Raw genomic sequence first — 26,160 nt, forward strand, 5'->3', positions numbered from 1 at the left:
TGGCGTCACGTCTCCGCGCGGAGACGGCGGGGGAAGATGGCGGCGCCGCGGGAGCCGGGGGAGGCGGCGTTCGCGCGGCGCATCGACCCGTCCCGGGAGCCGGGGCTCAGCCCCGAGCAGCGCCGCCTCATGGCGCAGGTGGAGTACGCCCAGCGACAGCGCGCCCTGCAGCGCCGGCTCCGCAGCCGCAACGTGCTGCTGGCGCTCGGGATCGGCGCGGTGACATTCGGCATCTGTATCCTCCGGGGCAGGAGAAGGGCAGGGCAGGGCAGGGCTGGGGGAGCTTCGGGGCCGCGCCCGCAGCTTTTCCTTAATTCCCCCCGCAGACGGTTACACCTTCTACTCGGTGTCGCAGGAGCGGTTCCTGGACGAGCTGGAGCAGGAGGCGGAGGCGGCGCGGGCACGGGCGCGGGCGCGAGCCGAGGGCGCCGGGAGCTGAGCGGGAGCGCCCGGCCCGGCCCGGGACTGAGCTGCCGCCCCCGCCGGACAGGACGGGGCTCGAGGCACATACCCCTGAGGGGTTCGGGTCTGCCCCGTGCGCTGCTTTGGCCCGCAGGCAGGGCCCCCCGCGGGCGGACCCATGGGAAGGCCAGGGGCGCCCAGGGCCCACCACTCCCCACAATAAACCCTCTCACTGGAGACCGCGGCCGTGCCCCTTGTCAGGCATCTCTTGGGCTGAGCCCAGCTCAGGGTCTCGCCCTGCTCAGGGATTGCTGCGGGGGGATTTTCTGTTTTGCTCTTTACTGCCACACAGTGAAGCAAGCAGCCACGCGTCCTGCCCGACAGACACACACGCAGAGCCAGTTTGTATTCAATCCATGTTTATGAAAACACTTTCCCAACCCCAGTTCATAACAAAGTGCTCCCGGATCCTGGTGCTCCAGCGGGCGGGGCCGCGGGGAGCTCAGGCCCCTCCGCAGGGTGGGCGGGGTCCAGTGCAGGCTGAGGTGGTGGCGGGGCTGGGACAAGCCGGGGGTCCTCGGGGCGGGCTCAGCTCCTTACAGCCACGAAGGGAGGAGACCTTCGCACATATCCTCCAGCAAAGCTGCTGGGGACAGCGGGCAGACACCTGTGGGACAGGTCCGCACCCGGCCAGCACTCCCCTGCGAATCCCACGGCTGCCCTGCTGTAGGCTACAGCCAAGGGGAGCAGGGAGTCCGGGCTCTGCAGGGCTGACACTGCCCTCCGGGAGGTGCGGGGGCTCTGCCCGCCCCGGGGCAGCAGGCACTTGCATGAGGTAGTTCGTGGGATCATTCTTGGCCAGCCAGCTACTGGGGAGAGAAGCAGCCGTGAGCCGAGTGCCCCAGGGTCAGCGGGGAACGCCATGGGATCGGCCCCTGCCCCTTACCACGCGCCCGAGGTCGTCGGCGAAGGTCACCCCCTTGTTGAGCCGCTGCTCCTGCGAGCCGGTGCTGCTGCCGCTCAGCGAGTTCCGGCGCATGATGCCTGCGGGGACAGCGGCCCTGGGTGAGGGCACGGGGCTGTGCAGCTCGGCCCGGGGTCCCTGTCCTGCAGCCCCCACCCAGCCCGGGTGCCCTGGAGGGAGCGGGGAGCGGGGCTGGCACCTGCGGGCTGCGCCAGCTCCAGGCGCTGCAGGCTGTTGCGACGGGAGGGGTTAAAGCTGCCCTTGGAGAGGCGGCGCTGGCGGCTGGACAGCATCGCTGCGGGCGAGACGATGCCCGGCGGTGGCTGCTTCCCCATGCGCAGGTACAGCTCCTCGATCTCCTTCTTCTGGGCGCTCTGCAGCAGCTGCACCTCAGCCAGGTGCCTGGGGAGAAGACAGGGGCTGGTAGCGGGGACTCGGGGAAGGGACAGAAGGGACAGCGAACTCCCACCAGGGCTGGGTTGGAAGATCTGTCGCCTCCCAGGTGCAGCCCACCCCCTTCCTCACTTCTGGCGCAGGTTCTGCAGCTCCTCCCAGATCTCCTCGTCCTCGCTCTCAGTGTCATCGCTGCTCACATAGGACAAGCTGCGAGGGTAGCTCATCCACACCTGGCTCAGCACGGCCTGTGGCACATTTTCTGTGCTCTCTTCCCCAGGGCCGTCCCCTGGGTCGCTCCCCACTGGCGCCGCAGGCACCGTGCCCCCCTCGGCTGCCACCTCCTCAGCCTTGGGGTCTCGCTTTGCTGCCTCCAGTGCCGCATCCGAGTCACTGCTTGAGCTGCGGCTTCTGTCAGGCACCACGGGTGGCGGGGAGCCACTCGCCACAGGCTCCGTGCTGAGCTGCTCTCCATCACTGCTGCCCAGCACCGGAGAGGTCACAGCCAGGTCCTTGGCTGGTACCACGTGGAACCGGCCCAGGACCTGGGGCTTGGCTTCTGCTGGGGACAGGGGCAGCTGGTGGGGTTCAGGCACATGGGCTGGCCGGGGCATTGCGGTGCCCTGGCACAGGCACAGGCACACGGCACAGCCTTGGCCCTGCCCCACCCTACCTTCATTGATGGGCGAGAGCTGGGCCTTGGGCACGCTGGGGGCTGGTGCCTCCGAGATGATCAGAGAGTGGCTGGGCTTGGGGGCACCGGGCAGCACCTGTGGGCACCTCAGTACCATCAGCAGCCCCACCCCAGCTCCCACCACATCTCCTGTCCTCCCCTCTGTGCCCTGGGATCTGCCACGCACTCAGCCCTCCCTGCATCCCAGTGGCTCCACAAGCCATGATGTCCCATCCCTGTGCAGCATCTGCAGTAACCACCCAGCCCTCCTGGCACTGAGCTCCACCTGGAGTGGCCCTGGACACCCACACTCACCGTGCTGCGCTCTGAACTCCCAGATGTGGATGTGCTTGGCAACTGCAGAGGGCTCCCCATGGGCTCGCTGCCTGTGGGGCACATTGGGGCTGGTGCCAAGGGAAAGGAGGATATGGGCACCCCAGCAGTGGGGACATCAGCTCCCACTGACTGCAGGATCCCACTGCCAGGTGGGCCTGGCTTGTCTGTGCTGGTGGGGTCAGGGTAGACAAAGCGTGGGGCACCCAGGACAAGACTCTGCGGCCGTGGCAGCAGTGCTGGGTAGAGCTGCCCACCTGAGCTGGCAATGGAGGAGACAGTGTGGGCCACGGTCATCACTGCCAGGGAGAAGACATTAGCCAGAGACAAGAGGGGGGCAGTGGGGGACAAGGGTGTGCTGGTCACAGGGGAGCTCAGAGGACTGCTGGGCTCACAGGCAACAGGGGATGTGGGGAGAGGCTGGGGGGACAGGAGGGCTTGGGGCAGGGCTGGGGGGACAGGCCCCCCTGGGGTACTCTGGGAGGTCAGTGTTGGTGTCAGTGCTGGTGATGATGTGAGCCAGGAGGGAGTCATCGAGACGAGGGGCCAGGTCTGCGCTGAGCCTGCAGGGAGAGAAGCATCAGGAGCAGCTCCCCAAGGCCATCTCTTACCCCTGCCCAGGCATCCAGAGCCTGAAACCAGTGAGCAGCTGGCAGCCCCAGTGCAATGAACATGCCCACCCTGCCAGCACTGGTACCTGTGGGGGACCCCAGTGGCACTGGGGCTGCCAGCGGCTCCACAGGACTGGCCAGGTTGGTCTCTGATGGGGAGCGGCTCAGCAACGGCAGGACAGGGGACTGGACAGAGAGGCTGGGACTGGTGCAGCTCAGATCTGTGGCATAGGGGTGACAGCCAGGTTCAGCCAGGGCAGGACATGTCCTTTGAGACCCACCTGCCCTGCATGGGGCTTGGGGAGACAGGAAGGGCCTGCACAGGGGCACAGACGTACCACTGAGTGAGGATGAGGAGGAGATGGAGCGCGAGAGCCCCTGCAGCTGCAGGTCCACCTGCGAGAAGGATGAGCTGAGCCCAGCACTGGGGCAGAGGCCCCAGCCAGGCAGTGCAAAGCCCCTGCTGGGCCCCACCCTGGACCCACCACCTCTGGGAACAGGAGCTGGAGACTCTTCTGGGCTGGTGAGCACTTTGATTTGTCACAGGAGCGGGCAAGTCACTACAGGAGGACCCTGCACCCCAGGCCCCCCTCCCCTCTGGACTCCTTGGGGCCAGGCAGCATCCCAAGCCATGCTCAGCAGCAGCAGCAGCAGCAGCAGCAGCAGCAGCAGCTTCCCCAGCGCTGGCAGGGCCAGGCTGGCACTCACGGGGCTGCCCACAGCACTCTCAGCCTCGGGGCCCTTGGGCAGCTCGGTGGCACTGCGCCCGTCCTTGCGGAGCAGGGTCTCCACGCGGTGGATGATGTCCCGGATACGGTTGATGAAGCTGTCCCGCTCCGACTTGAGGATGAACTCATTGTGGACCTGAGGGTGGAGGGGCCAGTCAGCACCCAGCCCAGCCAGGCAGAGCCCACCTTCACCCCCACCCTGCTCTCACCATGGCGGCTGCAATTTCCTCCGGGTTGTCCCCATCCAGGTCGAACTTGAAGGTCACCATCTTGTTGTTGTAGGTCTGCAGCTGGCACTCCACCACTCGGTCATTCTTGTCATAGATCTGTGGGCAGCAGGGCTGGCTCAGCCCAGGAGAACCCACCTGGCCCCTGCCTGGCCCCTGCCTGGCCCCTGTGGCACTCACGTTGGTGATGCGCAGCCTGGAGCGGGCTCGGCGCCGCAGCAGTTTCCCCGAGGCTCGCTTGGGCGGCAGCTTGGAGCTCTGCTCACTGGCCGAGAGCCCCTCATAGCCATCACTCATGCCCGATGCCACGTCTGAGGTGTAGCTGCAGGAAGCCCCAGCTCCAGAGCATCAGCGTGGCCATTCCCAAGCACCACAGTCCCTGTCCAGCCCCTGCCCGCTCCCCCAGCCTCACCTGTCCATCGAGGAGGAGAAGCCACTGGCGGGGGGCAGATGCTCCGTGGGCAGCTGCACCGCGATGCTCTGCAGGGAGAGGATGGGGTGAGCTGGTTCCACAGCTGCCCTGACCCCCTGCCCCTGGGGCCATGCTCACCGTGGGGAAACAGCGCCCGGGCCGGCTGGGCGGGGGGCTGGTGGGGTCCATGGCCACAAAGCTGTGATGGGCCAGGTCTGGCGAGTCCAGGAAGCCAGAGGAGCTCAGGTACCCGTCCGTCTCACAGTCGGCTGAGGAAGAGTGCTGGCATGAACCAAAGCCAGTCCCTTCCCTGGCTGGGCAGCTGGGAAAGGGCTGTGGGGCTGGGAGAAGCTGACAGACCCCCCACCCACCCCCTGCCCCTCTGCCCACCCTGCTGTTACCCCTTGGTGCCTACGCACAGGTGGCTGAGGAGTAGCTGGTGTGCCGGTAGGTAAAGTGCTGGTGCTGGTCAGCTTCGGGCTCCTCAGGCTCCAGGGGGAAGGTGCTGCTGAAGGCAGAGTCCCCAGAGCCAGGGGTGGCCAGGGCAGGCGTGGGGGCACCAGGTTGCAGTGGGGACTTGAGCTCCTCCTCTGGCTCTGCGGGTGATGGCGCACCCTGGGCACGCTTCAGCTTCTCCCGCTTGCGCTTGATGGCCACCACACGGTCCCGCACAGCCTTGGCCACCAGCTTGTAGTCAGCCTCACAGACAAAGCCCAGGACCACCTGCACAGGAGGGAGCTTGTCACTTCAGGGTGTAGGGACCCCACAGCCCCCAGGGCTCCCCCATCTCTGTACCCACCATCTCCTGAGCCACCTCCTCTGCCACATCCTTGTAGAGCTCAAAGAGGAACTCGATGGCGTTGTTGTCCTTATATTTGCCATGCAGCTTCTTTGTGTCATCCATGCGCAGCCAGAGCTTGAGCCCAGACTTGACTCCGTCATCCTCCTCAGCCAGCTCCACGTGCACCCCTGTGTCCTCCTGGAAGAAGGAATGCTCCAGCAGGTCCTGGATGGTGTACCTGCAGAGGGCACAGCTCAGCGTGGGCTCGGGGCCAGGGGGGACCCTGCCACCCAGGCCCCGCTCTGCCCCCACCTCTCGTTCTTGTCCATGCGGATGCAGCCTTCAATGATCTCCTTCAGCTCGGGCACCTTCACCTTGTAGAAGCTGCTGGGCTTCAGGCCCTGGGGCAATGAGAGTGAGCACCCCCTGTGCCAACCCGCTGCAGCACAGGGCTCCCAGGGCATGACCGGCCCAGGGCCCCACGAGCTGTGCAGTGGCTCCTGTGGCCAGGCCACGTGTGTCTGCACAGGCCAGGATGCCCCAGGGCTCTGAGTTTCCACCCCAACAGGCAGGAGCTGGCAGGAGCCGGCTGTAACTGGTCAGGGCAGCTGCAGTGCCCCGGGCCAGGGTGACCGAGCAGCCTGCTCCCGTTCCACCCCATTAACGCACTGGCAGTGGCTGGTGCAGAGCCAGGGATGTGGGGTCTGGCCAAGCCATGGCCCCACCACCACCCACCCACAGCTCCATGGCCTGGCAGAGCAACCCCTCACTGCCCAGACTATCTTTAGGCACACACAGCCTGCACAGTGGCACATTTTGACAGCAGCAAGGTCTGGCAGCTCCAGCTGCCCATCCCCCCAGCCCCATGCCCTGCCTGCTGTGGGATCAGCCAGCAGCATCACCCGCAGCCGGGACCGGGGCCTCACCGAGGTGACCTTGCGGTAGATCTGGGCGGCGTTCTGGCACTCTGAGTAGGGGTACTCCGAGGTGGCCATCTCCAGCATGCACATGCCGAAGGCGTAGACATCCACGGCCTCATCGTACTTCTCCTCGTACATCTCCGGTGCCATGAACTCGGGGGTGCCTGGGTGATGCACGAGGGCTCAGGACCCCCGGTGTTCCCACCCCCTGCAGCCCCCCCAGCTCCCACGAGCCGGTCCCACCTATGACACTCTTGGCAAAGGAGGCTCGCTTGAGCGTGGCCAGGCCCAGGTCCCCGATCTTGACTGAGCCCGTGGGGCCCGTGATGAAGATGTTGTCACACTTGAGGTCGCGGTGGATGATGGGGGGCGAGCGAGTGTGCAGGAAATGCAGACCCTTGAGGATCTGCCGGCTCCAGCGCTGCAGCACCTTCAGCTTCATCTCTTTAAAGCGCTTCAAATACCTGCCAGGGACCAACAGGGCTCAGACCTGCAGGGCTCAGACTCGTGCCCCAGCCTTGGCTCCAGCCCACCCTCCTCCCATTGCCATGCCAAGCCTGTCTGGTCTCAGATGACCACACAGAACAAGCAGCAAAGAGCATCCCAGCAGGGACCCTGTTCCCTCCCCTGCACGCCCCAATCACGTTTTCAGGGTGCCAGATGTCATGAGCTCTGTGACCAGCACGATGCAGATCTGCCCTTTGATGGTTGACTTCCAGGAGTCGTAGAAGCGCACGATGTTGGGATGCTGCAGCCCCTTCAGCATCTCCACCTCCTCGCTGAAGCGCTGCCGCTCCGTCTTGGACAGCTTCCGCGTCTGTGGGACCAGCGAGGGTGTGAGGAGGGCACGTGGGGTCCTGCCGAGCACGGGGGGTGCCCTGGCTACAAAAGACCCTCCCTCACATCCCCGTCCCCACTCCTGCATACAAGGCAGAGAGCTTGGGTCAGACCTGCTGTCCCCCAGCACAGTGGCACACTCATGGCTGGGGCCACCCCAGACTGCAATCCCCCACCAGCCCACCACTCTGGGCGGGTACAGGACAGATGGGGCACTAAGGAACCCATGCAGATCCCCATTGCCCTGTGCTGGGGCTGTCCATTCCCACTCTCCTCACTCAGCCCCCAGCTGGAGCCCACCACACTGCCTCAGGACAGGGGACCCCAGCCTGCAGCTGGAGGGGACACGTGGGGGCTCTGCAGAAGCTGCTGCCATGCTGGCCTGTGCAGACACGATGGCCATGGCTCTTGTGCCCCCACTGGGGCACCATCAGCCCTGGGCTCTGTGTAGCCGGGTGCTGGGCCAGCCTCAATGAGGCCTTTGTTGGGGAAAGCAGGCGGGGGAGGCTCCAGCCCAGGTTTTTCCATGTTCCTTCTGCTCGAGTTAATTAAAGTAGAAACACAAGCCGAGGGTGCTGACTGCAGCTGGGGCAGGGGCCAGCGGAGGGGACAGCCCCCTCATCCTGAAGAGACACAGCCCCAGGGTGCAGGAAGAGGGTAAATGCTGGCCAGAGCCAGAGGAGCCAGATCCAGCCCCGAGTGCAGCAGCTGTGAGTGCTCAGCCCTGGGCAGGAGCAGGAGCAGCAAGAGCTCCACCACAGCCTGGGGTCCTGCAGAGCTCAGCTGCTGCACAGCCTGGGGGCCTCCCAGCTGGGACCCCTGCCCAGCCCACATTCAGAGGCCAAGGAAACTGGAGCTGCCACAGAGCTCCCACCACCAGTGCTGCCAGAGCTGTGCTCGGCCTCTTGGCCAGTGGCCACCATCCATCAGCCCCGTCAGCTTTCGTAATATTTCATTGCATCACAGGCGGCCCCATGGCTTGGCTGGAGCTGCTCCATAATCCCCCCACATTTAATACACGCTCAGGGACAGGCTCAGCCCAGATGAGAACCTGAGCCTGCTGCAGCAGCATGAATGGGACCTTTCATAGGGAAGGAGGAAAACAGCACTGAACCCCGGCACAGCCAGCAGCACACAGCAGCTTCCCTGCCCAGTGCCACAGCCCCCATCGCCCCTCTGGCCCCCTCCTCCCCACTGAGAGGTGTCCAGAGGCTTCACTGCACCCCACAAACCTGCAGGAGCATGAGGAAGCTGGCACAGGCTGTGAACTGGGGCAGGTGGGGAGTCATGGGTGCCAGTTGTGCCAGCACAGCCCTCACTGTGCCATGCCCAATTCCAGGCAGAACCCCAGCAAAAAACTCTCCCAGAGTGCTGATGCCTGGAGTAAGGTCTGGGGGAGCCAAGCATGTCCCCTGAGCCTGTGCCAGGGCTGCTGGGCTCACTTGGCATCAGTCCTTCCACACGACCAAAGTGGCAGCAGCTCCCATTCCTGTGCGTGCTGATACTCTCCCTGCTGAGTGTGGGCATCGAAGCCCAGCCTGGCCACAGCCTGGCTGGAGGAAGGGCAGGGCTGCTGGGCTGCCAGCACAGGCATGGCACACACCTTGGGCACACCATGTCCTCTCCAGCACCAGCACAGGGTGGAGGAGGACACTGGGGATGGTGGAATGGGGACTATGAGGAGCTGGGTGGCAATGGTCCAGCCCATCCTGTGAGCCAGGAGCTGGCTGCCGAGGAGCCCAGCACAGCCAACACCAGGAGCTGAGGCCAGTGCAGGACAAGGAAGGGTGGGGCTGAGTGGCTGGGGGGCTGTTGCCTCTGCAGCAGGAGGCTGTCCCCAGCTGGGCAGTGTGATGTTCAGTGCACTCTGCAGCACCCAGAGGGCTCTCTCATCCCTGCAGCCCTTGGCTGTCCTGCTCTCACAGCCCTCAAGGGCCCTGGCTCTGCACTGACACTTGCACTCTGGAGGGCATTCAGAGCAACACCATGGTGGGGCACAGAGCCAGCGCTGGAAAGTGCCCAGGACTCTCCCTCCAGCCATGTCAGCAGCCACAGGGAGGTCCTGAGCCCCCCACAGAGGAGCCAGCTCTCTGTCAGCAGTGGGTGCCAGCACCTCACTGCCCTCCCTGTGGGTCTGCCCCACTGAGCTTGTGTGTGCTTGCAGCCACGTGAGCACACACACAAGGTGCCCTGCAGCCCCGGGGCTGCTGGCTAAGGTCACCTGCACAACCTGGGCACCAGAGCCAGGGGAGGCACAGCAGTGCCTGCTGCCCAGAATGCTCTTGCCCACTGGGGAACCCCAAGGGGTTCCACAGGAAAATCGCACAGTCAGGTATTTACAGCCCGACCCCACTCTGGGCCTCTGGTTTCCTCCCTGCTTCCTCTTTCCCCACCGCCCGCAGCACCTACGACAGAAATAGTGGCAGGCTAAAGCTGGAAAGCACAAACAGTGGGGCTGTGGACACACTGGGAGGCACAGACAGAGCTGTGTTCAGGAGAGGGGACGGGGATGGGCAGGTCCCCAGGGGGGTCTCACAGGAAGACAGAAGACAGGCAAAACCAGCCTCTAGCTCACCAGACTGAGGAGGGAAGGACAGGGCAAGGACAGCAGGGAGAACTGGGGTTTGGGATTGGGATCCATCACAGCAGCTGAACCAGGTTCCCTGGTGCAGAACAGGTCAGGCCTGAGGTTAAGTATTCATTTGGAACTGAAAGGCAATAGAAGGAGAACAGTGAAGTGCACAGGACAAAGCTATTTTTAAAATGGCAGAACCACAACCATTTTTATTTGTGGTTCCAAATCCCGTATTTGTGTCACAGTGTCCAATTCTTTGCATGATTGCTGAAAAAAACAAACTTCTAAATGTCTGTGTCTGTGCTCTTAGCCCCTTGTGGGACATGGATTTGGGTACAAGAGACACTGGATAAAGAGCAGTCAGTGGAATGGAGCCAAACCCTGGGTGGGGAGGGGAGAAGGCTGGGGCAGAGGGGTTGCAGGGGCAGGCACGGGGTGGGAGCAGGGACCTGGCTGCACTCCCATGGGAGGGTGAGGGCTGAGAGGAGTCAGGTCTGCCAGGTCTTCCAGGGTCCCTGGCAGGAGCTCATCCTGGACCCCAGCCTCTCCACAACCACCCCCAGGGGACAACTGAGTGGCTTCTGCCACTCCTGCCTGGCTGGCTCGCAGGACCAGCAAGGGGGCCAGCATTACCTGCTGGACTGGGACACAGAAGCATTTTGCTTCCCAACTCCCTTTTCCCCTCCACCTGAGATGGTGCAGTCTCATCCCCTTGGCACTGCCTGCACAGAGCCACAGGGAAGAGCAGGGTGCAGGGAACAGGACATGCTGCCAGCCCCGCTGTGCGTGCCAGGCCCCAGGGCAGGGGAGCTGGGGCACGGCTGTGACGTGGGGCAGACCCACAGCGAGGGACACGAAGCCAGCTGAGTGGGAAGCACTGGGGACAGCTGACTCATCCAGAGAAGGAAGGTCCTGGGCTCGCCAAGGAGAGCCTGTTCCAGTCAGTGGTTGCACCTGAAGGGACACAGGACTCACAGAGCTCAGGGGCATTTGGATGGAGTTGTGGGGTTTTGTCAGGGCAAAGAACTGAGCTGGCTCTGAATTGAACCCTCAACAACTGAAGCAATTGTGCAACCCATGAGGGTGGGGGCAAATCTTCGTGTTCCTCACTAAGAGGCCACAGTCAGCCCCTCTAGAAACCACCCACCAGTCTCTCAGGATCTCTTCTTGCTCTGCTGGGCTACAGCCACCCCAAGGACCCAGCCCAGGCAGCTACCTGCAACTGCACTGAGCTTTTAGGAACAAGACAACAAACTCGCAAGACACGTTTTCTGTGTCAACAAGGACTTGGACCTTCCCACCACAGTAACCATCCCAGAGCCTGTGGGAGACTTTGGACTTCACCAAAGCCCCTCCCCAGGGGCTCCAAGGAGGAAAGGTAGCCCCACAGCACAGATGTCCCTGGGCACCTCCATGGATAAGACTAAGCTCATCAAAAGCATTTGAGGGGCAAAGGTGTTGTAGAGGCAACACTATCACACTGCTCTCAGCATCCTGGTATGAGGCTGCAGGACAGCCACGGAGATGTGGCAGCAGAGAGAAGATGGGGACACTCCTCAGACACCTGGAACCACAGGTCCAGCTGTTTCCAGCAGAGAGCCCCTGGCAGCATCACAGAAAGCACAGACAGGTGGCCACGTACATTACTTCAGCCAAGGTCAAGCAGGCAGAGAGCACCAAGGTCGTGTCGTACCCTGCTCCCAGCTGACAGCCAGCCCCACCTCGCTGCAGGCACGTGCCCCAGAGCACACCAAGGGCTATTGGAGCAAACCTTGGAGGCAGCTCCAGCACAAGCACAGGCAGGCATGCAGAGAGGGCACTGCTGCCCTCGCTGTCCTCCTGGAGGGAAAGCTGTGAGCTGGTGAGCAGCAGGAAGACAGTGGGATGCTCAGCCCCAGATCCACCTGTAAAGTGCCAGAGCAGGGACTGGCATCAAGAACGTGGGCACCCTGACATACTTCATAGTGCAGGCAGCAAGAAAGCAAATGGAAAACAGCACGTGATGAGCAGGAGGGCCAGGAGCAGCGCAGTAAGCAGGAGTCTGGGTCCGGGCCAGCAGACCCACGAGGCCCCGAGGCACTGGCAGTGATGGGCACAGTGCAAGGCAGCGAGGGGAGCCCGCACCGAGCTCCAGGTCCCTGTTCTGCCGCTGTGGCAACACAGCGACTGGCAGAAGGGGAGGCTCGAGGGTGCCTGCCCCCGTCGGCACAGGCTCCAGCCCGGGGAGGTGCCCCGCGGGTCCCACCAGCACCCAGCAGTGGGCAGCAGGTCAGGGCCGGGGAGGGCTGCACACGCCAGGGAAACTGGACGGAAGAGGGTCCAAGTGCCTCTCCGGAGCCCCTTGCCCCGGGGCGGGGGCCACTGGGTGGGGGCAGGTAAGGGCGGAGGCGCTGGCAGGGGCCGTACCTGCAGCTCGCACCAGGCCACCTCCACGGTGGTCTCCGTGTCCAGCCCCTTGTAGACGGTCTTGAAGGAGCCGCGGCCGATCTCGATGTCGAACTTGAGGAATCGGCCGTCGGGGGAGGTGGCGACCGCCCGCGTCTCCACCTCCTCGCTCTCCGTCTCCTCAGGTTCCCGGAGCCCGACAGCGGCCGGCGGTGGCGGCGACCCCTCGCGCACTCCGTCCGGGGCCGGGTACCCCAGCAGCTCCAGCTCGGCCGAGCTCCGCCGGTTGAAGCGGGAGGAAGCACGTCGGGAATCGCGCCCCGAGGGCCACCGGCTGCGGCTTCGGTGCGGAGCCCGTCCGGGGAGCCCTGGACCCGGCTCCGGCTCCGGCTCCGGTGCGGAGCCGCTGTCCGCCCGCTCCGCCTCGGGATGGGACATGGCTCCGGCAGCGGCGGGCTCGGCCGCCAGCATCGGCTCAAGCCCGGTCGGAGCGGCCGCTCCCGCGCAGCTTCGCACCCGCTGCCTCCGCCACCCGCAACCAGGAGCGACCGCCGAGACCCGGTTCGGACACCGGCCCCGGCACCGCCACCGCCCCGCCCGGCGGCACCGCCCCCGCCCCGCCCGGGTCCGCCCCCCCGACCGCCGCCCCCCGCCCGCGCTGCGCCACCGGCCCCGCACCGACTCCGCGCCGGGCAGGGGCACTGCACCGACACCGCACCGGGCAGGGGCACAGCACCGGGCAGGGGCTCCGCACCGACACCGCACCGGGCAGGGGCACAGCACCGGGCAGGGGCTCCGCACCGACACCGCACCGGGCAGGGGCACAGCACCGACACCGCACCGGGCAGGGGCACCGCACCGACACCGCACAGAGCAGCAGCCCCGGGACGGCGCCCAGCGCTAGAGCTGCAGACACGGGTTGCGAGCAGCGGGCAAGCCCCCTGCGCCCCGGCACCGCTCGGGATGTCCCCTCCCAGCCCGGGGTCACCGCCCGGCGCCCACCCGGACCCGCGCTGCCGCGGCTGCTCCGGGGCTCCGTGCTGCCCCCTCCCCGCAGGACAGCCCCTTCCCTGCCGCCGCCCCGGTGGGGCTCCGGGGCTGCTGTGACTGACGCGGCCGGAGCCGGGACGCAGGAACGTCTCTGGTTTAAACATTTCCTCAGAGTTTCTGGCTGGTCCTGGAGCAGCGGAGTTCCACTGCCGGGACGCGAGTTCCCCCTACGCTGCCCCAGACAATCCCGCTCGGGTTCACTACGGTCCGAAATCCTGAAATTAGGGTCACGCAAATAGGAAGAGTCGAAGGTGTGTGTCAGCCCCGCGGGAGCCAACAGCAGGACAAGAGCGTGTTGTCCCTCCAAGCTGAAGGAGAAGGTTGTTCTGCCGGTGAGGCTGTTTACACAAAACACAAAGCGATTGAGGCCACCGCTAATTTCTTTTCCCTGAGGTCAGATTGTTTCTACTCAACGATACCGGAAACATTAAGGAGTGGATCGACAAGGGAACGCAGTCACGGTCTCTTAAACGCCAACCTGGCACCCGCAGGGTGACGCCGGGTGACTGGGGCTGCTGACCTGCAGTTCGGCTGTGGCCACGTCCCGCACGGCTGCTCCCCACAAATCCCCGCTGGCAGGAGGGAGGGACAGGCGTTTAATGAAATGTTCCTGGCCGGCCTGTGTCGCAGTGCTGATCTCTGCTCTGCTACCCCCACCCGACCCAGCTCTTTCTGCCTGAAGCTTCCTCTCCAGCACCAGAGGAGCCAGGTACTTCCTTCCCAACAGGAGTTTGAGGGATGCCTCCCTGCCAAGAGCTGCTCGAGCAGCACTGGCCGGTGAGCAGGCAGCAGCAACCACATCCCCAGACAGCCCTGCACTCCTTGGAGCACGAGGGGCACGGCCCCAGGTGAACAAGCAGTGCTGGCAGAACACCATGTCCAGCACCAGCCCTGCCTGCTGCTGGAGCACCGGGTGCCCATGGCCACTGGAGCCAAAAGGCCAAGACCGACAGGCCACAGGTGCAGTGCTTGCAGTGGCCCTGCCATGGGTGACTCTCAGGTTGTGAGACGCAACATGGTTTGACTCAGCTCTGTTCAATAATGCTCTTTGTTCAGGTGAGCCTTGCCCAGAACCTGCCCACTTCTCAGCATTCCCCGAGGCCGTGCAGTTTGACTCTGTGGCTGCCCCCACAGGGGGTCCCTGCCAGGGCCCATGCACTGTCCAGGCCCAGGAGCACAGCCCAGACTGGCAGGGAGCCCCAGCTCTCCAACAAGAGTCACAGAGCCAGGTAGGGATCTCAGCTTGGTCCCTGGCAGGCTCATGTCTCCTTATCAAGGGTTTCCATCATGAAATGAGATGCCTTGGAAGATCCCAGAGGAGCAGGGGAGTATCTCAGTCCAGTGAGGCCCCTGCAGACAGGAGAGGAAATTAAGGGTGAAGTTGGCTCCAACTGTCCCCTCCCACACCTTCCTTGTGAGAGGTCTGAGAAATTCCCTAAATGATCCCCCCAAATGCCACTCCACACAAGAACTTGGTAGGAGGGAAGCAGCTCAGGCAGGGGAACAGGTCTTCTGACCTGGCCAGGAACACCAATCTGCAGCCAGCTTGGCCTGAAACCAGAAGGCTCCTTTTCCACAATCAGGCGCCCACTGCAGCTCCCCAGCGTTATCAGGGTGACATTTCTGGGCTGCAGGTGCCAGTGCCAGCCTTTGCTTTGAGGAACCGCCACAATCAGGGAACATAACCCATTTCTCGCCTGCATTTGGCTGCCAGAAAGAGTACAGGGGACTGTGTAATCACTCTCCTCAGAATTAGATCATGAATCAAAGCCCTGCTCAGCTCCAGGCTCCACCAAGCCCTGCCAGGAATTGTCTGTTCTGATCCCAGAGTTTGGGGCAGGATCAGAGAGGGGCTAGGATGGGTCTGGATGAAGGGGATGCACATCTGGGATGTTACAGCACAGGGTGCCTGTCCCAGGAAGCTCCAGAGACACTCAGGGCTTGTTTCACAGTTGGCTTCACCACCTCATACCCATGGCACCTTCTGTGTCTCCCACCCTAACTCATGTGAATTTAGGGAGGCAGAGATGGCATCCAAACTTCAGCTGTGGCTGTAATCCTGGTCAGATCACTGCACAGGATTTCCTCAGCCCAGAGGCACAGATGGGACCCACCTGCACATTTATCCCAACATATAAAGTTATCAAACTGAAGCAGTTCTTGCTCCTAAGCAGCTGCATAAAGTAAAACCTCTCTTGGAATCTTTCCTCCTTGACCAGTGGGATCCGAGTGTGCCCAGCCTGATAGTGCCTTATCTCAGCCCCAGCCCCTCTGAGCTCTGCCTCGCCCTGGCCAGCGAGCCCTAATCACCACGGCCAGACATGGCAAGGGCCTCTGAGGGGCCACAGGCTGGAGGAGGGGGTTGTGTCAGCCACCTCCCCATCCGAAAACATCCTGAGCCACCTCCTCCAGCAAGCTCCTCCCCAGGGCTGTGTGGCTGGGCAGGACAGCACCTCCTCAGAGGGACATCTTCTCCCTCCAGGGCAGCAGCATGAGCTGACAGTGGCTCTGCCACTCCCAGGGCCATCCCACAGCCTCAGCAGTGACACCTCTGCAGCAGCACTGCCCAGCCCAGGGAAGCTGGTCCCACGGGGCCCTCAAAGGCAAAACTGGATGTGGCCTCTGGTAACCAGCCCAGAGGGTTTGGAAAAGGAATTTTACACAATGTCCACTCTGCAGAGGGGACGTACTCTTCTTCCTCCTCCTCCCCCCCTCACTGAGTAAGCAACTAAATAGGAAGCTGAAAAAGAGAAGGGAATTGCTGCCAGGAGCGCCTTGGAATGAAAAGCTGGGTTTAGGCTTATCTAATGTCACATCAGCCATTTCCTAAGAAGGGAGCAAATTTAATTAAGAACACAGACTCCCTCAAGGACAGCCAGGTTACATACAGCACTCCCAGCCTGGAACACAGTGCTGGGAGGTCGGCATCCTGCACACAGGCAGCAGGAACAGACACTCCCGGCCCGGCTGCTGAAGGTTTGTTTGGGATCAAATACAGACACCTTCAGGCACAGCACCCTGCTCCCTGCAGGGGTACAAGAGCAGCAGGGCAGACAGAGCAACCACAGAGGGCAGGGGCAATGCAGGTGGCATAGGGAGGAAGGCAGAGACAGATCTTGGACATGGAAACAAGCACAGGGCAGACACTGGGAGCACATGAATCCTACAGAGAGACTTTGGTGGCTGCAGACATAGAGGGATGATCTCTGATCAAGCAGAGTTCTGGGCTGGGCAGAGCCTGTGCCAGTTGTGGGGACAGATGGACTGCAGGGCTCAGGGCACATGCCATGGCACAGCCTTTGCTGCTGGGTTTGCTCAGCACCATCTCTGGCAGGACCATGACAGAGCTCACAGGGGTGATGGTCCTCAGAAAGGAGACCACACCAGCTCATTGTGTCAGAGACTCTCACAAAGCATTCCTGGTGCTTCTGCCTGGCATTCCTGCCAGCAGAGAAGTGCTGGCACTCAGGAATTCCTCCACAGCACTGCTGAGCCCAGCATGGAGAGGAAGCCTGGGCTCCAGCCACAGTTCCAGAGCAATGTGCCCACACCAGGGAGCAATCCCACCAAGTTCAGGTCAATGGGCACCTGCTAAAAAACAAATTTTTACATTTCACAGCCCCTAGACTCCAGTATCTTGCCTACACTGAGAATTCCTCAACAATTATATCAGCTGTCAGGAGCAGGTGAGCCAGTGCCAGGTTGTTCCCAAGGGCAGGGAATGTCAGACAGGGGCAGCCAGTGGCAGCCTGTGGGGTGCAAGCACCATCTGCTCTGCTGGACCCCCAGACTGACCACATTGCTCTGACCTGAGGTCACTCCAGCACTGCCCCCAGCCCCTGCCAGTGACATGCACACACTGATCAGGGAAAGGTGATCCTGCCCCAACACAGCCATCTGCTTCCCCAGGACTGACAGGGTCAGTGACTGCACCTGGGCCACGGTTTCTCACAAGCTGGGGACTTTGTTTCAGCACTGAGAGCCCAAAGCTGAGTCATGCCTCTCCCAGCCACAGTGGTACAGAGCTTACCTCATCACCTCTGCACAGACCCAGGGGTTTCCAGGAGGCTGCACATGCAAATTTAAAGTAAACGTTGACAAGGGCAGCGAGGGCCCCCACAGGCCACAACTCTGCCAAGTGGAGAAACCCACTTGTGCTGCTGCTTCCCACCCTGGAAGCACTGCACTTCCCTGAGGCAGTGAGGAAATGTGACTGAAAGGCAGAAATCTGGTACAATGCTCTGTTTTGCCTCTGATGGAAAAATAAAGATAGATGAAAACAGCCAGGTTGCTCTATAAATACATCTCATTTTAATCACCTGAAATTAATTCCCTGGCTTCCCCCAGCCTGCTTGGCAGCAAAGGCATTTCCTTCTGCCACTGAGGGCTTCCACAGCATAGCAACAATGGCCAGTCCACTGCTCCTGCCTCAGCCCCTGGCACTGCAGTAGGACTGCAGGACCCAGGCACGTGGCTGGCAGGGATACAGGGGGGCTCTTTTAGGCCAAGCTTGGCCAGCCAGCTGGGACTGCTTTGAGGCCATCACAGGAACCAGCAGCAGTCCAGTTTCTCTTCTGGGTGGTCCTTCTCAGAACTGCCTAGAGCAGCTTTAGCCTCTCAAACACATCAACAGGGAGAACAGACAGACAGAGGATCTCAGGATATTCCTAAGTCTTTGGAAGAGTTTGCAGACTCATCTTGCCCCAAGAAATCCCGAGATGCAGCTACTTGCAGTCACAGTTTGAAGCCAGGCCCAGAGAGCAACACTTGGCAGTGAGACCTGAGACTGCAGCAGGGAAGGGGAGGAGGCTCCTGTCAGAAGAACTTGACACCTCGGCCATCATCCAGTGTGATAATTTCAGCCTTGTGCTCCTGCTGCAAGGCTTGCAGGGCACGGAGCAGCGTAGCCTCATCCAAGCCGTGAAACTCTAGGGAAAGACAACAGGAAAAAAAATATAGCATCAGGAAACAAACAGGCTTGTGAGGTCCAGGGACTGGAGGCAGTGATGCTGAGGGCTCTGAAGAGCACCATAACACTACAGCAAACCCAGAGTCATGACTACACTGACAGGCTCATCATCTCTGCTTCAGGAACAGAGCCTAAAGGCCAACAGACAACAGGGATGAGTCACAGTTGCCTGTAATGCAGAGCAGGAGCTTGTCTTGAGAAAAAAACACCCCTCACCACACCAGATAAAATGCTGGGCACAGGGGCAATGCAAATGCAATTACAGAGGGGGACAATCCTGCAACATGATAAAAGCATTTGGAGTAGTATGCGCCAATGGTGGGAAAGGGTGAGTTTGCATCTGGGATTTCAAAATATTTAATCCACAAAACTGTAACCTGGCAATCAACTGTTTACATGCTCCAATCCAGTGTGCTCTGAAAACCTACTCCAGAACACGAGCCCCAACTTTACCTTCATTCTCTGTGTCATCTCCACTGGCCAGTTCGTACAGTGTGAACACAGAGTTGGTCAGGCCATTCCTTGACACCTGGAAACACAAAGGCAACATAGCAAACTTCATCCATGTGGCTGAACATCCTGGTCTGATCTCTCACACATCCTGGAGTGTGTAACATGGAGCATGCACAGCTCTTGAAAAGCAGAAGCACCCTGGACATGCTGGGGCAGAGGGGTCAGGAGGTGCAGCCTGAGGGAATGAAGACAGGCCCTCTCCTGCTGCTCTGCTCTTCCTGCCTGTGTGCTTCACAGAGAACTTGGGCCAGACAGAGGCCAGGCAGTGACACTGCCCTGTCCTCACCAGGGACAGCCAACAGCACTGGGGGTGGACAAAAACACTCGCCACTCACACTGCAGCTCACAGCAAGTGACAAGCTGCTAATGAGTCCTCACCTCTCTGCAACAGAGAGAAGTGCAAGGAGAAGGGTAAAAGCAGTGAGGAAGCAAGCAGTGTTCTTTCCCAAGTGGCAGCCAGGACCCCCTGTCCTCATGGTGTGGGTGTGCAGCCCCCGTGCTCTCACCCATTGATAGATGAGCTTTCCCCACTCTTCCGGTCTCTTCCACATGATCAGAAAGCTGGTTTTGTTCTTATCTAACCATTCCAGGTTCCCTAGAAACAATGGGCACAGGGATTGAAGCAGAGCACAAGTCTGAAATAAGCATCAAACATGCAGATTTCAGGACATGTGCCAGACACTGCACCCGGAGGCAGCTTCACAGACCAGCCCCTGCCCTACAGTTCACTCCGACTTCCTAAATACTGCCGTGTCTACAGAAAGTGATTTCTCTGTCCCTCTCTTCCCCGCTAAAGCAGCCTGCAAAGGCAGGGCTGGTCCCGCGGAGCAGCCCGGGCAGAGGAGCCGATCGGGCGGGGGCACAGTCCACACCCGCGGGATGGACAAGCCCCGGCCCCGGGACGGAGCTGCGGAGCGGCTGCTGCCCTCCCTGCCCTGCGGAGGGAGCACGGACGGACGGACGGACGGACGGACGAGGCACCCACCGTTCTTGCGGAGCTCCTCCAGCACCACCTGGATGGATTCCAGCGGCAGCTTCCCTGGGCGCGGGTTAAGGAGGCGTGGACGGAGGCGGGGGGTAGGGGCTCGGGGGGCGCGGGCACCGGGCCCAAAGGATACGCTGGAGGCGGTGGTTGGCGAAGAGCGGAATGTCCTGGGCCTCCCGTACCGTCATGGCGGGCAGCCGGTGCTGCTGGCTGTAGGCGAGCGCCAGCGCGCACCAGGCCGCGAGCTGCTTCTGCCGCGTCTCGCCGTTGGGCTGCAGCCTGCGGGGTCGGGGCAGCACGGGGGCGGATGGGCACCGGCACCCCCGGCCCGCGCTCCCCGCCCCGCATCCCCCAGCCCCGGCCCCGGCCCCGGTCCCAGCCCCGGCCCCGGCCGTGCTCACGTGAAGAAGGGTGGGAAGCTGTACTGCCAGGGCCACACGAAGCTCATCGCCGCTACGGCCTCCGCCGCCACCGGAACCGCCGCCGCCGCTTCCCGCCCCGCTTCCGGTCCGGCAGGGGCCCCGCCCCGCCATCAAGCCCCGCCCCTGCATGACCACGCCCTCTCCCGTGTACCACGCCCCCTCCGAACGACCACGCCCCTCGTGTAGCCACGCCCCTCGTGTAGCCCCGCCCCTCGCGGCCGGCGGCGATCCCGGTTCTAGTGCCCGCTGTTGGTCCTGCTTCCCTGTGGCGAGAAGCTGCCGGCAGAGCCGTGCCAGAAGGGCGCTTGCGGTGGGATCTGGCCCGGGCCGGGGCCGTAGAGGGATCGGGCGGCCGAAGAACCAGCGCCAGGCGTGGGGAGAGAAGCGTTTAATCCCGAGCCGCAGGGTGGGGAAGGCGCAGGAGGAACCGGCCGCCTCAGCAGCGCGGGTTGGTGGCCCCGAGAGCCCACCGGGCGGTTCGGGTGCTCGGGCGGCCCCGCAGCCGGGGGTCCGTGCCCCGACGCGGGACGGGAGGGCAGCTCTAGGCCTGCGCCTTGCTATCCTTGCTGCGCCAGATGACCAGGGTGACGAGGAACGGGATGAGGCAGATGGGTGCGATGATCATGGCCAGGAGCACATCTTCGGGCGGGTCGAAGTACACCGGGTGCTCCAGGGTGCAGTTGTGGAAGTAGCGGTGATGGCTCTGGAAGATGTACTGCTCTGCCAGTGCGTTGGGGTAGCTGTAGTTCAGGCGTTCAGCCCAGTACTCCAGGCAGGCCTGCAGCTCGCTGTAGGGCCTGGGAAGAGAGTCGGGACACCGAGAGGATGGGACACCAGAGGCACAGTCCCCTTCTGGACTGCCCAGCCCCTGCACCCTGCTACTAGAGGGGAAGGTCTGCTGCTCTATACCTGCTGATGACTTTCCACTCGCACAACTCCGATGTTCTCACATTCCTCATCAGGTCGACGAAGTAATCCCAGCACTGCAGTGTGAAGTCGGTGTAATTCCCGTCTGTGAGGAAAGGTGCTGAACATGAGCAGCATGCCTCTGCCCACAATGCACCCCTACAGCAGGGGCAGCCCTGCTACCAGGTGACACCTGGCATATGGAGCCCTGCCCAGGCCCGTGGGAGAGACATCAGCGTAGTGAGAGATGGACCCCACAGCAGCCCTGGGGTGCTGCCTGGAGACTGCAGCAGGCCAGGGCAATGCCAGGGGCACAGGGGGAGGGCAGGCTGCTGCTGGCTGCCCCCACTGTGGGCAGTGGCAGCAAGGGCTTCATGGCACAGGCCAGCTATTTCTGGGGTGGTTAGAGGAAAGGAGGGGTTATTCTGTGGCACAGGACCAACCCTGACCAGGGCACCATTTGTCCTACAGTGCTGCCCAGCTCTCATTGAACTCCAACACTCACACATAGACTGGGCTGTCCCGTTGGACATGGCCATAGGTGGGCTTGTCCCAGCATCCTGGCCGGAGCTCGTTGTCACTGCGTCCGTGTGGACTGTCTGAGTGTGTCCCAGGAGCACTGCAGAGGGAGAGACACAGGATAAGAGGGGTCATAGGGTCTGGGAAAGGTAAGGGTGCTGATAGGGCTCCATGTGCAGGAGCTACCTTGGCAGAGGCTGAATCTAGAGGAAATAACTGCTTTTGGGTGTCCCTCAGGGGACACTGGAGCTGGCAGGTGGGGCACAGGGAGCCAGAGCCTGGCACGTGCTGGGGGCTAGGGCGTCCAGCATGAGCAGGGGCTGTGGAGAGGGGCTAGCCAGTCTACAGGCAGCTATCCAAAGGTTTGGAGGGGCTGACTGGGGGCTACGAACCCTGGGCCATGGTCACAGCATGGGGGCAAACTGGGGCCCCACCCATGGGGAGCCAGCGTGGTGCTGCGTTGCAGCCGGACAGGGCTGGGGCAGGAAGAGGAAGCACTGGCCACAGCACAAAACTGCAGGAGAGCCCCTCTGCCTGCCGTCAGTCCCACACCCAGCACAGCCTGCCAAGGGCGTAGGGCATGTCTTGCCTGGCCTGAGGGAGCCCCAAAGCTCAAGGAAACTGCTCGATCCAGCTTCCACCCTTAGCTGCTGGTCTCTAGTGTGGGGCGCTGCTGCTGGCTCCACGCTGAACTGCCAGAGTGGGCACTGGCCACGGGGTGCTCCTGGGCTAGTCCACTGCTGTGGTAAGGGTACCCCACTCTGTCCCGACCTCTGTCCCTGATGTCCCCATGCAGCCCCCCTGCCTCGGCATGTGTGGTGCTACAGCTCCTGTTCCAGCCCGGTTCTTGGCAGGGCTCCCTGCCAGAGCGTGGTGGGAGCTGCCCCACAGCACCCGGGGCTCACCTGCCACTGCCCCCTGGCCATGCGATAGCTGCCCCAACTAACCTCAGCGTTGACAGGCTGGTTCCATCTTGGGGTGGGGCGATGGGGCGGGCTGAGTCAAGACCCTGGCCCCAGGCCCTCCGAGTGGGAGGGCGGCCACGTGCGGGGTGGTTCGGGACGCGGAGCCCCCGGGGCCGCGCCCGGCGCACTTACCGCAGAGCAGCAGGAGCCCTTGGGAGAGACGGCGGGAGCTCATGTGCGCGCGCGGTGCCATCCTGCCAAAGCCTGCCGGCTAACGACCGGGACAGGGATTTCAATGGAAATAACAGGAAGCAACTCCTTTCCTCTGACAGGGGCAGTTTGACTACAGGAGACGTGTGAAAAATGAGATTGCTCAGTGCTGCTCTGAAGCGGCTCTCCCGGCGGGACCCTGCCCTGTCCCGTGCGGTGCCGGCCCCCGCGGGCATCGCTCCCGCACCCCGGCACCCACGACGCCCGCGCCTCACCCACCGGCCTGGAGGATCCACTCCCTGCACAGCACGTCCAGCGTTACGAGGCCGCGATTTGTTTACTTGTGTATTTCTCTTTAATCCTGTCTGGGCTGGGTTGTGAAATCCCTCGTCTCCTGCGTGGAGGGCAGGCAGCCCAGCAGCGGGGGGAGTGGACGGGAAAGCACAATGTCCCCGGACGGGCGCTGCCGCCCGGGATTGGGGACAGCAGGGGGACCCACGGCCCCAAAACCGCAGTCTCTGGTTCACCCAGGCACCTGCCCCACAGGCAGCACTGCCGGAGCAGCCCCAGCTCCTGCCCATGGCCAAGGAAGGAAGGGTGAGGACACAACCTACCCCCAGGCACGAGGCCGAGGAGGTGGGGAGAGGGCAGACACTTGGCCGACCCTGCCAGTCCTTGGCCCCAATGCCTTCCTCCTGCACTGTCCAGCCTGGCGCCTGCTTGACTGTGCGAGAGCCCCCCTTCCTGGAGCAGTTCCTGCCCAGGGGCCCATGTCCCCCCTCACGGAGGGTGACTTCAGCCCGCAGGTCTGCGGCATTCCCACACAGGACCTGGCTGAGGCTGGGTGAGCTCCTTTCACGCCTGGCAGGGGCAGAGCACAGCCCAAAGTCTATCCTTTAACAGCCACCTCAGGCACCAAGAACAGGGACTGGAGTGCATTGCAGGAACCCTCCTTGCTGTGGATCGCACTGGGCTTCAGCTCCACAGCAAAGGTCCTGGCAGAGCTCTGTGATGCCTCCCGGCCTGCAGCAACCACCTACTGCGGGCAAGTGGCCACATCTGGAAGTCATCCCCAGCACTCCAGTGGCTGCAGGGCTGGAGCCCCTGGTCCCTCTTTCTGGTGGAGACGGCGGAGCCTCCAGGCGGGTGGCAGGAGCCTCTGCCAGGGAGACACCCAATGATCTCAGCATAGCCCCAGGGCTGGGACGGCCGCCCCCCTCCTGGGGCGTCCGGAGGGGATGGGCAGGGACAGGACGGTGGCTGCCTGCCAGGAGCCTGGGCTCCCCACCCAGCCTGGCATCCTCGGCGTTCCCTGCCAGCCCCCAGCCGAGGTGTCGAGGAAGGAGATCGGTCCGTGCAGGGTCTGTTGCCTGGGTCTCTTCTCCCAGTGTTCCCCCCAGGCAGATGCCCCATGCTCAGCCTTCACCCGTGCCATTCCAACCCCAGGGAATCCCAAACTCCCCATCCCTGCTCTGAACTGTCACCCTCAGCCCTCTCCTCCCGCTCATTAGTTACCAGGACTGGGTGGGATGGAGGCTGTCGCTGGCCCTTCAAACACCTGGGGGCACACAGGAGACAGGCATTTGAACCACTTTCCGGGCTCTGCTGAGTGTGAGGGCAGCTGCAAGGGGCATGAAACAGCTGAGCCCCTTGGCCACAGCCACACTGGGGGGCCAACTGCCCAGCGTGGGGAGCCTGGCCTCTGTGCAGCTGGTGAAGTATTCAGCCTGGACATGCAGGAAGGTGTTGAGGGTGGCCTCAGGCCAGCTGGGTGCTACTGGAGAGCTCACTGTAGGTGCTGTGGAGGGGACAGCACAAGGCCAACCTGCAGGGCTGGGGACACATCCCTGCGATGGCCCTGCTCTGAGTGTGCGTGTGGCACTTCTGGGGCTGATGCTGAACCACCTGCTGATCTGGTCCAAGTGGCAGTGACTTCTCTTGGGGATGGCCATGAGGGTGACATGGAAGGGGGGCCAAGCAGCAGAGGGGGATCCAGCCCTGGTAAGTGTCCTGGCAGTGGGCTGGTACCACCAGCACCTCCAGAGGTCCTGCAGGGCACCAGACAGATCCTGGGATGTTGCCCCACTTCCAGCTCTCCCCCCAGGTGTCGTTTCAGGAGGGCTGTTTGGGATCACCCCTGGACTCTGCCCAGGATGAGGCAGGCACCCTGATTGTTGTGCAGTTCAACACAGAGCCTAGGGGTCACACACTAGGGCTGTCAGGGCTGCCTGTGACTGTGGGGGCCCCAGGGGCTCAGCCAAGCCAGGAGTGGGGCTCTGAGGCTCTTGCAAGCCCCAGCACAGACTGCACGGGTTTCTCCGAGGTCTGCAGTGGATGGGGAGGACAGCTGGGATGACAAGAGGGCAACTGTACTCACCATCCTCATCCAGTAGTCACCTGGAAGGACAGACTGTGCCATTGGTGGTGGTAGGACCTGTGGGACCGTGTGAGGTCCAAGGGGTGTTGGACATTGCTCTGCCAGTGGTAAAGCCCCCCACTATAGCACTGCTGCAGAATCCAGGGCTGGAGCCACCTCGGATGTGGCACCGGGGTTCTATCTTCATCCTTAAGATCCCCATGCTCAGCGTTCCCATCCCCTGCAGCAAAGGAGACACAGGATGCCAGGGCTGCACAGCCAGGAACAGCCCCTGTGCCCAGTTGGTGGTCCCAGTACATAAGAGACCCTCTCCTCTTCCTCCTCCCAGGCCGAGCTGAGCACAGTAACGGTGAAGGGGCTAAGGGAGCAGAGGGCTCCTGGCTCTGCCTTGGTTGGCCCTTGCAGCCTGGAAGAGAAGCTTCTGAGCCAACACCAGCCCTGGGGGCAGAGAAGTGCATAGCAAGCCCTCCTCAGAGATCCTCAGGCCAGGAGGGGAGAGGTGAGCTGTCCCCCAGCACAGCTGCACTGGGACAGAGGATAGAATAGGCCGGGGCCCTGCGGGGACTCTCTGCCTGCCAGACCCTGTGCCCAGCCCCCTGGGGCCTCCGTGCAGTACCCCCAGCTGCCTCTGTCGCACCCAGGGGAGCAGAGACAGGAGCAGGCAGCAGAGCAGCCGTAGCTGAGGGAGCATCCTCATCCTCCCGACAGCATGATCCCTGCGTCCGGGCTGGGCGTCCCCCGGGCATCTATCCCGGACCCCGGCCCGTCCAGCACTGTCCGCCCGCTCCCGAGCCGATGCCTGAGAAGGTCGGGGGACGCCGGGTCCCCGTCCCACCTGGCTCAGCGGAGCTCCGGCATGCAGGGCTGCGGGCGCGCGCCGGCCCTGCTCGTCCCCTGCGGGAGCCGCGGGGAAGGAGTGCCCCGGGGCACGGACACGGGACGGACGGGGCCCCCGCCGGGGCAGGAGTCAGCTCTGTCCGCTCCCCAGCGCCGGGGCCCCCGGGGCAGGAAAGCTGCCGCCAGCAGCCGCTTCCTGCCCGGCGCCGCCACAGGGGGGCCCGGC

The 26,160-nt window shown here is 62.9% G+C and overlaps 4 protein-coding genes across 8 annotated transcripts; 1 reads left to right on the top strand and 3 right to left on the bottom strand.

The window, feature by feature from the left end:
• The first annotated feature begins 6 nt into the window (after positions 1-6).
• On the top strand, positions 7-639 carry LOC130264017 (cytochrome c oxidase assembly factor 3 homolog, mitochondrial). The gene is made up of 2 exons (XM_056511904.1): positions 7-235; positions 327-639. Exons 1-2 carry the CDS (start codon positions 37-39, stop codon positions 437-439), a joined length of 312 nt encoding a protein of 103 aa, XP_056367879.1. The 5' UTR covers positions 7-36; the 3' UTR covers positions 440-639.
• A 165-nt stretch (positions 640-804) lies between these two features.
• WNK4 (WNK lysine deficient protein kinase 4) lies at positions 805-12,838 on the bottom strand. Of its 4 annotated transcripts, none has more exons than XM_056511798.1 (20): positions 12,263-12,838; positions 7,089-7,261; positions 6,688-6,908; positions 6,451-6,608; positions 5,837-5,925; positions 5,543-5,762; positions 5,163-5,466; positions 4,882-5,012; positions 4,744-4,811; positions 4,512-4,653; positions 4,314-4,430; positions 4,085-4,240; positions 3,715-3,772; positions 3,463-3,597; positions 2,748-3,328; positions 2,433-2,529; positions 1,892-2,318; positions 1,566-1,768; positions 1,349-1,446; positions 805-1,268 (listed from the first exon to the last, which is right to left on the bottom strand). In XM_056511798.1, the coding sequence occupies exons 1-20, from the start codon at positions 12,710-12,712 to the stop codon at positions 1,251-1,253; spliced, it is 3,846 nt and encodes a 1,281-aa protein (XP_056367773.1). In that variant the 5' UTR covers positions 12,713-12,838; the 3' UTR covers positions 805-1,250. The 4 variants fall into 4 exon arrangements, with proteins under 4 accessions (XP_056367773.1, XP_056367772.1, XP_056367771.1 ...); XM_056511797.1 differs by having other exon boundaries at positions 1,892-2,321; XM_056511796.1 differs by having other exon boundaries at positions 805-1,271; positions 12,263-12,822.
• A 4,741-nt stretch (positions 12,839-17,579) lies between these two features.
• On the bottom strand, positions 17,580-20,309 carry VPS25 (vacuolar protein sorting 25 homolog). The gene is made up of 6 exons (XM_056511897.1): positions 20,160-20,309; positions 19,892-20,037; positions 19,759-19,812; positions 19,280-19,368; positions 18,714-18,789; positions 17,580-18,219 (listed from the first exon to the last, which is right to left on the bottom strand). Exons 1-6 carry the CDS (start codon positions 20,204-20,206, stop codon positions 18,107-18,109), a joined length of 525 nt encoding a protein of 174 aa, XP_056367872.1. The 5' UTR covers positions 20,207-20,309; the 3' UTR covers positions 17,580-18,106.
• A 244-nt stretch (positions 20,310-20,553) lies between these two features.
• Positions 20,554-25,279, bottom strand: RAMP2 (receptor activity modifying protein 2). Of its 2 annotated transcripts, none has more exons than XM_056511898.1 (5): positions 23,000-25,279; positions 22,703-22,853; positions 21,592-21,705; positions 21,090-21,192; positions 20,554-20,977 (listed from the first exon to the last, which is right to left on the bottom strand). In XM_056511898.1, the coding sequence occupies exons 2-5, from the start codon at positions 22,761-22,763 to the stop codon at positions 20,722-20,724; spliced, it is 534 nt and encodes a 177-aa protein (XP_056367873.1). In that variant the 5' UTR covers positions 22,764-22,853; positions 23,000-25,279; the 3' UTR covers positions 20,554-20,721. The 2 variants fall into 2 exon arrangements, with proteins under 2 accessions (XP_056367873.1, XP_056367874.1); XM_056511899.1 differs by having other exon boundaries at positions 22,996-23,082.
• Between the last annotated feature and the right edge of the window lie 881 nt (positions 25,280-26,160).

The sequence above is a fragment of the Oenanthe melanoleuca genome, chromosome 27 (genome assembly GCF_029582105.1).
Source record: "Oenanthe melanoleuca isolate GR-GAL-2019-014 chromosome 27, OMel1.0, whole genome shotgun sequence".
Classification (NCBI taxonomy): domain Eukaryota; kingdom Metazoa; phylum Chordata; class Aves; order Passeriformes; family Muscicapidae; genus Oenanthe; species Oenanthe melanoleuca.